The sequence below is a fragment of the Hypomesus transpacificus genome, chromosome 12 (genome assembly GCF_021917145.1).
Source record: "Hypomesus transpacificus isolate Combined female chromosome 12, fHypTra1, whole genome shotgun sequence".
Classification (NCBI taxonomy): Eukaryota; Metazoa; Chordata; class Actinopteri; order Osmeriformes; family Osmeridae; genus Hypomesus; species Hypomesus transpacificus.
Window position 1 is genome coordinate 3,145,911 of NC_061071.1, and position 9,838 is coordinate 3,155,748.

Below are 9,838 nucleotides of genomic sequence, written 5' to 3' on the forward strand. Positions count from 1 at the left end.
ACTTGTTTTTGCATTTGATTGTGTTTTTGATTTATATTTTATTAATAAAAATATGATGTGTTATTACTGTACATGTGCTTTTTATTTTCTCTCTTTTAGATTATAAATCTTGTATTGGGTATGTCATTTTACTACGTATAGCTTTGTAGGGCCCTCTGGTGGTTGAATTATAATCTTGCTTAATGCCACTAGGGCAAACATAATTGTCGTGCTAGGCTACAAGAAAGACCATTATATCATCCTCTGCTACTAGTCATCTGCAGTCATCCATAACAGCTAATATAGAGTATATCATCCTATACATTTTGAATATAAGATAACAATTGGGTTTGAAGCGACGTGTCACCTGTTCTGTTTAAACTAATACTGTACACCCATGCCTGTTACATTCAGATGCTTGGGGGGGATTCAAATCTTATTATGTTTGTGGAACCAATGAACTGACCTTCTGAACTGAAGCTGCTTGGCTATGATGTATGAGTGTATGTTAAAGTATGATGGCACGAGTGAGGTGACACTGCCCTCTTACTAAGACTGAGCTTACTTGCTCTTATGTCTGTCACCCTCACTTCTACCCCAATACCATAGTCTGGTCTATCTTTAGTAGCACCCACACAAGTGCACAAACTGTTACCTAACTCTGCAACACTTACACCAAACACCTTATCAAAATCCAGAAGTCTGAATAGCTGACACAGATTTTATTCACACTGGAAATAGTAACTGGAAAGATTTATATGAATCCTATTTTCTCAAATCATTGATAGTCTCCTCTCTTATACCTTTATTTCTCATGTATTAAACTATTACAAAAGCTTGTGAATCTTTTTGCCATTAGTGTCATACAAGTTTAAGGGTATTAAGCACATTTACATGAGGATAGTGTGTTTTTGATAAAGCAGTTATTTAAAGAACCTAAGCCAATGCCCCTTCCTATTTGTAGTTGAATGCTGACCTTCTGAACAATACAGCCAGGCAAAAGAAAGAACCATGCTGATTGGTGGAGAGAACTGCCTGTCAGGCTATCTCACCTGTTGACTGTGGAAACAGCTGCCACCAACTCCAAAGCCATTTTTAGGACAAACCCTTGTTCATTCATTGGATGCAATTTAAATGTTAAAACATGCCGACAGTACAAGAATCATAGTACTTTTCTAGCGTTTCATAAACAGCATATTAATGAGTGTGTTGTAATTCAATCTTGATTTACATAATTTCAAGAAAAAGTAAATTGAAAGGTTTCCATTCATACTGATTTGTGTCCGGTTTACAAAAGAAATGTCATATATTGTAAAGCAAGACCAAAAGTATTGCCTGATTTAGGTTAATCACAGACCAAAACACCCGTGTTGCCTTAAACACAGAACAGACAAGGGGCATGCTGAGCTGTAAACTGTCATCATACCCTCAAATGTAGTTAAGATTCATCTAGCCACTAGCCGGTAGCTTAAATTAACAGCATTGTCATTCACTAATCACTGTTAGCTACAGGACACTACCCTATCTGAATCATGGGTATATCCCCATACGGCCAGTTGCTTCTTTCAGTCTGTGACAGCTGCAAGGGGGCACTTGCCTGCCTATTTGGCCCAGGCAGATTCCTCTCGACTGAGGCAGGCTGGGGCAGGGTGCTATATTTAGAGGGGGACAGGATTAAATTGCAGGGCGTTCAGACTGGGAACCTTTTCTCTGCTCTGCCTTTTCTAGCCAGGACCACGAACCAAGAGGACTTGTGGTCACCATCTCCCTCCTCTCCGCCATCCACCACTGTTTACCCTGCCTGACACACCATGGACCCCAAAACCATCAAGGAGGAGTTACGTCTGTTCCAGAGCACCTTGCTCCAGGACGGCCTGAAGGAGCTGCTAAATGAGAACAAGTTTGTGGACTGCACTCTCAAGGTGGGCGACCGTAGTTTCCCCTGCCACAAGCTCATCATGTCAGCCTGCAGCCCCTACTTCAGAGAGGTATTCTTCACAGAGGATGGGAAAGAGGTGGAAGATACCAAAGAGGTGGTCCTGGAGGATGTCAACCCCTCCATTTTGGACATGGTCATACAGTACCTCTATTCAGCGGAGATCGACCTCACTGATGACAATGTGCAGGACATATTTGCCGTGGCCAATCGTTTCCAAATCCCCTCGGTGTTCACCGTGTGCGTAAACTACCTGCAGAAGAAGCTATCTTTGTCCAACTGCCTCGCTATCTTTAGGCTGGGCCTGGTTCTCAACTGCCCCAGACTAGCAGTGGCTGCCCGTGACTACATCGCTGACCGTTTCGAGTCCCTGGCCGATAACGAGGAGTTCCTCCAGCTGGCCGCCCACGAACTCTTCGCCGTCATTGGTGGCGATTCTCTCAACGTTGAAAGAGAGGAGGTCGTGTTTGAGGCGCTGATGAACTGGGTACGCAAGGACAAGGACAAGCGGATCAAGGTTCTGCCCGATGCCTTCGAGTGCGTCCGCTTCCGCCTGCTGCCTGAGAAGTACTTCCACGACAAGGTGGAGACGGACGACATCATCAAAGCCGATCCCGAGCTTCAGAAGAAGATCCAAGTGATCAGGGAAGCATTCGGTGGGAAACTTCCGGAGAAGCCCGAGAAGAAGGAGGGGGAGGAAGGAGCAGACAAAGTGGAGGGCGAGGAGGACAAGAGCCTCTTTCCTGGTTTCCTGAACGATAACCGCCGACATGGCATGTACACCTGCGATCTCATCCTGATGGTCAACGACACGGCGGCGGTGGCATATGACGTGAATGAGAATGAATGTTTCCTGGCAGCCTTGTCAGAGCAGATCCCCAAGAACCACGTGATTATGGCGTCCCAGAAGAACCAGCTGTTCCTCATTGGAGGACTGTTTGTAGACGAGGAGAACAAGGAGCAGCCTCTGCAGTGTTACTTCTACAAGGCAAGGACGTTTTTCTAAATGTGCACGGTTTGTCTCATCACTGACTAACGATACTGTGAAGCATATGTTTCCTAACTTGCGAGAATTATTCAATTTCCAAACATAAAAACATACATTTCAAAAAGAATGATCTCAGAAGTAACATGGATATATTTCCAATATGAATTGAGTATTTGATAAAAATGTAATGTTATGCTTAGGAGGGTCATACTGTAATTCAGTTCTGTACTTTCCCAATGGTACCCTATCCTTACAGTTGGACCCACTTGCAGCTGAATGGGAGGCTCTTCCACCCATGCCATCACCCAGATGTCTGTTCAATATGGGAGAGAATGATAACCTTCTCTTTGTTGTGGCTGGAAAAGACCTCCAATCCAATGAGTCTTTGGACTCTGTCATGTGCTTTGACACCGAGTGAGTGGGAACAATCTCCGTTGTTTGCTCTGTTAGAACACTGCCCATGGCCATATGGGGCACTTTACCTGAAGTTTAGTATCTGATAAAAGTGATCCTTCCATGAGATTAATTCCTATCAATATTCAACAAGAAAATGTATAATTCCTTGGATGTCAGACTTTGAAGGGTGTGTTGCAACTCACTGGTCTGTGAACCTCCCATTCTATGCTTACCTTGAACAGGAAGATGAAGTGGAGTGAGACCAAGAAGCTGCCTCTGAAGATCCATGGTCACTCTGTGGTCTCCAATAAAGGTCTTGTCTACTGCATTGGAGGGAAGACAGATGACAAGTAAGTGTGTGTGTGTGTGTGTGTGTGTCTGTGGTAAACCATGTGACCATATGGCATGAGTGGCCAGCAGCTGTTTCTGGTCGTCGTCGTCATCTGCCGCTTGTCCGGGGATCGGGTCGCGGGGGCAGCGACCTAAGCAGGGAGGCCCAGACTTCCCTCCCCCCGGCCACTTCCGCCAGCTCTTCCTGAGGGACCCCAAGGCGTTCCCAGGCCAGCTGAGAGACATAGTCCCTCCAGCGTGTCCTGGGTCTTCCCCGGGGCCTCTTCCCAGTGGGACGTGCCCGGAACACCTCACCAGGGAGGCGTCCAGGAGGCATCCTAATCAGATGCCCGAGCCACCTCAGCTGGCTCCTCTCGACGCGGAGGAGCAGCGGTTCTACTCTGAGCCCCTCCCGGATGACCGAGCTTCTCACCCTATCTCTAAGGGAGAGCCCGGACACCCTACGGAGAAAGCTCATTTCGGCCGCTTGTATTCGCGATCTCGTTCTTTCGGTCACTACCCATAGTTCGTGACCATAGGTGAGGGTAGGAACGTAGATCGACTGGTAAATAGAGAGCTTCGCCTTTCGACTCAGCTCCTCCTTCACCACGACGGACCGATGCAGAGCCCGCATCACTGCGGACGCCGCACCGATCCGCCTGTCGACCTCGCGCTCCATTCTTCCCTCACTCGTGAACAAGACCCCGAGATACTTGAACTCCTCCGCTTGGTTCAGGATCTCCTCCCCGACCCGGAGATGGCACTCCACCCTTTTCCGGTCGATTACCATGGCCTCAGATTTGGAGGTGCTGATTCGCATCCCAGCCGCTTCACATTCGGTTGCGAACCGCTCCAGTGAGAGCTGAAGGTCACGGCCCGATGAAGCCAACAGGACCACATCATCCGCAAAAAGCAGCGACCCGATCCTGAGGTCACCAAACCGGACCCCCTCAACACCCTGGCTGCGCCTAGAAATTCTGTCCATATAGGTAATGAACAGAATCGGTGACATAGGGCAGCCCTGGCGGAGTCCAACCCTCACCGGAAACAAGTTCGACTTACTACCGGCAATGCGGACCAAACTCTGGCACCGGTCGTACAGGGACCGGACAGCCCCGATCAGGAAATCCGGTACCCCGTACTCTCGGAGCACCCCCCACATGAGCCCCCGAGGGACACGGTCGAACGCCTTTTCCAAATCCACAAAACATGTGTAGACTGGTTGGGCGAACTCCCATGTACCCTCCAGGACTCCGCGGAGGGTATAAAGCTGGTCCACTGTTCCACGGCCAGGACGAAAACCACATTGCTCCTCCTGAATCCGAGGTTCGACAATCCGACGGACCCTCCTCTCCAGGACCCCTGAATAGACTTTCCCAGGGAGGCTGAGGAGTGTGATCCCCCTAAAGTTGGAGCACACCCTCCGGTCCCCCTTTTTAAAGAGGGGAACCACCACCCCGGTCTGCCAGTCCAGAGGCACTGTCCCCGATGTCCACGCGATGTTGCAGAGTCGTGTCAACCAAGACAGCCCTACAACATCCAGAGCCTTAAGGAACTCCGGGCGGACCTCATCCACCCCAGGGGCCCTGCCACCGCGGAGCTTTTCAACCACCTCGGCGACCTCAGCCCCAGAGATAGAAGGGCCCCCCCCGATGTCCCCAGACTCTGCCTCCACGTCGGAAAGCGTGTTGGTGGAATTAAGGAGGTCTTCGAAGTATTCCTTCCACCGATCCAGGACGTCCCCCGTCGAGGTCAGCAGCGCACCATCCCCACCGTATACAGTGTTGACAGAGCACTGCTTCCCCCTCCTGAGCCGCCGGATGGTGGTCCAGAACCTTTTTGAAGCCGTTCGGAAGTCATTCTCCATGGCCTCGCCGAACTCCTCCCATGCCCGGGTTTTTGCCTCCGCGACCGCCAAAGCCGCGTTCCGCTTGGCCTGCCGGTACACATCAGCTGCCTCTGGAGTCCTACCAGCCAATAAAGTCCGATAGGCCTCCTTCTTCAGCTTGACGGCATCCCTCACCTCCGGAGTCCACCACCGGGTCCGAGGGTTACCCCTCCTTGAGTCACCACCTTACCGCGGTGGAGGGGTTTGCGTGTCCTAGTGATCCTGGAAGCTATGTTGTCGGGGGCTTCATGCCCCTGGTAGGGTCACCCAAGGCAAACAGGTTCCAGGTGAAAGACCAGACAAAGAGTGGCTCAAAAAACCAACCATGAAGAAATACAACAATGGTTCTCAGTTGCCCCTGCCCGGAAGCGGGTCACCGGGGCCCCCCCCTGGAGCCAGGCCCGGGGGTGGGGCTCGATGGCGAGCGCCTGGTGGCCGGGCCTTTTCCCATGGGGCCCGGTCGGGCACAGCCCGAAGAGACAACGTGGGACCCTCTTCCAGTGGGCTCACCATCCGCAGGAGGGGTCATGGGGGTCGGGTGCAGTGTGAGACGGGCGGCGGCCGAAGGCGGGGGCCTTGGCGGTCCGATCCTCGGCTGCAAAAGTTAGCTTTAGGGACGTGGAACGTCACCTCGCTGGCGGGAAAGGAGCCTGAGCTGGTGCGCGAGGTAGAGAGTTTCCGGCTAGATATAGTCGGCCTCGCCTCGACGCACAGCGTGGGCTCCGGAACCAGTCTCCTTGAGAGGGGCTGGACTCTCTTCCACTCTGGAGTTGCCCTTGGTGAGAGGCGTCGAGCTGGGGTGGGAATACTGGTTTCCCCTCGGTTCGGCGCCTGTACATTGGGGTTCACCCCGGTGGACGAGAGGGTAGCCTCCCTCCGCCTTCGGGTGGGGGGACGGGTCCTCACTGTCGTTTGTGCTTATGCACCAAACGGCAGCTCAGAGTACCCACCCTTTTTGGAGTCTCTGGGGGGGGTGCTGGAAAGCGCTCCTCCTGGGGATTCCCTCGTCCTCCTGGGGGACTTCAATGCTCATGTGGGCAATGACAGTGAGACCTGGAGGGGCGTGATTGGGAGGAACGGCCCCCCCGATCTGAACCCGAGTGGTGTTTTGTTGTTGGACTTCTGTGCTAGACACGGTTTGTCCATAACGAACACCATGTTCAAGCATAAGGGTGTCCATATGTGCACCTGGCACCAGGACACCCGAGGTCTCAGTTCGATGATCGACTTTGTAGTCGTGTCATCGGACTTGGGGCCGCATGTCTTGGACACTCGGGTGAGGAGAGGGGCGGAGCTGTCAACTGATCACCACCTGGTGGTGAGTTGGCTTCGATGGTGGGGGAGGACGCCGGTCAGGCCTGGCAGGCCCAAACGTAATGTGAGGGTCTGCTGGGAACGTCTGGCGGAACCCTCTGTCAGAAGGAGCTTCAACTCCCACCTCCGGGAGAGCTTCGATCATGTCTCGGGGGGGGCCGGGGACATTGAGTCCGAATGGGCCATGTTCCGGGCCTCCATTGTTGCTGTTTCTGGTCTATCCTTATAATCTCTTTGACAGACCATTGAGTCAATGCAGAGTACTCTGTTATTCCTCAAAGATAAGTACACAAATAAAGCCCAAAAATATCAGGTATATTTTGTTTCACACAGAATCACACTTTGCATGTCAGATGTATTTGCTGAATGCAATGTATAATAAACAAGTCATGAATACAAATTAACATTTGTAAAAAAAACAAATAGATGGACATGTACATTCACATGTGGAAACCCCTTCTCCCCCACAGCAAAGCCCTGAACAAGATGTTTGTCTACAACCACAAACAGTCAGATTGGAGGGAGTTGGGTGCCATGAAGACAGCCAGGGCCATGTTTGGAGCAGTCATTCATAATGGGAAGATTGTGGTGGCTGGTGGTGTCAATGAGGAAGGCCTCACTGCCGCCTGCGAGTCCTATGACTTTGAAACAAACAAGTATGAATATTTGATCTATTTCGCTATTCATCCACACATTTAAAATCAAGGTATAGAAAACATTTGTACCCTCAACTCTTCTGATGTACGGCTCACCCCTCCTCACGCCATCGTGGTGTTTCTTCCCCAGATGGACAGAGTCCACTGAGTTTCCCCAGGAGCGCAGCTCCTTGAACCTGGTGAGCAGTGGGGGGGCCCTGTACGCCGTGGGGGGCTTCACCATCATACAGATGGAGAACAAAGAGGTGGCCCCATCAGAGGTCACTGACGTCTGGCTGTAAGTCCTTCCCCCAGTCGATTTCACACTTTGTAATGCTTAAATAAGAACTTTTTTTTATCTTAAATGATGATGACAATGGAATGTTTTTCTGGCTGTTTTTATCTTCATTTATATCCTCACCTGTTGAATTGGTTGTTTTCCTTTCCGTAGGTATGAGGAAGACAAGAAGCAGTGGAGTGGTATGCTGAGGGAAATGCGTTACGCAGCGGGGTCCACATGTGTTTCCATGCGCCTCAACCCTGCCAGAATGGCCAAACTCTAGAAACATCTTTATTCTAGCTAATATTGAGGTTTCTATTTCATGACAATTTAAATTTGGACTCTGTCAGTTTTGCCTGAAATTCTGCCATCACCTTATCACCTTTACTCAGGTTATGATACAATAATAACTATATCACAATAGCAATTACTCATTCTGAGAATACTGTGTCAGTACAGTCAACCTCTAAACCATTTCCCTTTTAATAACTCTATAATAACTCTATTCACACCATTTCTAGTTTTTTTTGTAAAATAAACATTTGTAAACTCCTGTTGGTTTTTCAGAGTATTATTTTTGTCACACAAATTGTCAAACTATTGATGGTTTGTTCTGTAAGGGAGGGGAATTGTAGGCGTGGCACATTTCACACAATTAAATGTCTGCAGCTTAGGTTGGTTTCGGAGCAGTTCTATGAAGCTCTCTGTGACATTGCTTGTAAAAAGGGTCATACAAATGAAATGGGGTTTGAATTGATTCAAATAAAACAACAGCTGCTCCCACAACTTCATTGGAAGGTGAGGAGAAACCACACAGTGCTCCGGGGGGCTTCTGATGACTCGGATCCTGTAAAGAAGAACCAGCCAACACAGTACACAGGGACACCGACTGGAGTTAAACATCCAAGGGGTTGTATCAGGAGGGATACTCTTAGCAGAATAACATTTGCAAACAGTGATCTGGGTACTAAATACAAACTCCATGCATGTTCTTGACCACCTCATGACCATCAAGTTGATGGCAATACGATAGCTAACATATGAGGTGTGCTTGATACAATTAAGATATATGACTTAGGGCAGTCTGAATCTGCAATCAGAGAAAATACAAAGGCATCAGAAGGAGATTGTCTAGGCTTCATTAAGTTAGTGCTGTACCGTTCTTTGGAATCTTTGGAAATCTGATGACTGAGTTTACTGCTCTGCAATCATCTTGCTAGCTACGACAACAATTGCATTTCAGATTGGCTCCAGATAAGGACATTTACAAAACTTCTTGTCAGGCTTCTTATGTTGGGAAACTACTTACTATACTTGTTCATCTGTTTAGAACAATGGCATTATGTCAAGTATGAAATTCCGATCCAATGACTCAGTTCACGCATGAAGTCACAACCAGGGATGGTAGGGGTTCCACCTTTGATAGACTCCACTACTGTAACTGGAACATGGAGGCCCACTGCTTACTTCCCTGTTTGTAAACTCAGTTACAATCAATTGCGCTTCTAAACGTTTTTGATAGGCTACAGAAGGAATTATGTGTGCAATATTAGATGAGGATTTATTTAGAATTTTGATTCAGAACCACAATATAGGATTTAGGTGAAATATGATGAAAATGATAAGAACTGTGGAGAGGAGCAGGACCAATCATTCCAATGTTGCCTACCTAAATAGCCTTCCTGCAGGCTACTTGATGCAAAATGCAAATAAGCTTGAAAACGAGGTTTGAATATGGAAGCGAAATTCAGGGCTTTGCGAGTTTGCTGTCAAGTCTTTACGGTTATCAAAGCACACGGGAGACACTTGAGCACTGCACGACTTACGTGATACCGTGGAAGAAGTGTCCTATCTTGGCCAACTACACACATTTTAGTTCAGAAACTTGCAAAACTGGGTATTTCAACAGAAGGCTTTTTTTTGCGTTTGGACAACACAACACGTTGTTTGCAGGTTAAAAGAAATTGTCTGGCCACGAATGTCAAATTACTGTACATGACCAATTGTTTCCTTAAACTCAATGAGACACATGATCTGCTAGTTATTGTCAACAATTGCAGTGTCAAGTTTGACCTGTGTTGTTCTGTGTATT

General features: G+C 48.7%; 1 protein-coding gene across 1 annotated transcript; it reads left to right on the forward strand.

Moving 5' to 3' along the window:
• Window positions 1–1,670: 1,670 nt before the first annotated feature.
• On the forward strand, window positions 1,671–8,301 carry LOC124474907 (kelch-like protein 41b). The gene is made up of 6 exons (XM_047031368.1): window positions 1,671–2,903; window positions 3,160–3,317; window positions 3,542–3,649; window positions 7,302–7,487; window positions 7,618–7,764; window positions 7,918–8,301. The coding sequence occupies exons 1-6, from the start codon at window positions 1,791–1,793 to the stop codon at window positions 8,027–8,029; spliced, it is 1,824 nt and encodes a 607-aa protein (XP_046887324.1). The 5' UTR covers window positions 1,671–1,790; the 3' UTR covers window positions 8,030–8,301.
• Window positions 8,302–9,838: the final 1,537 nt, after the last annotated feature.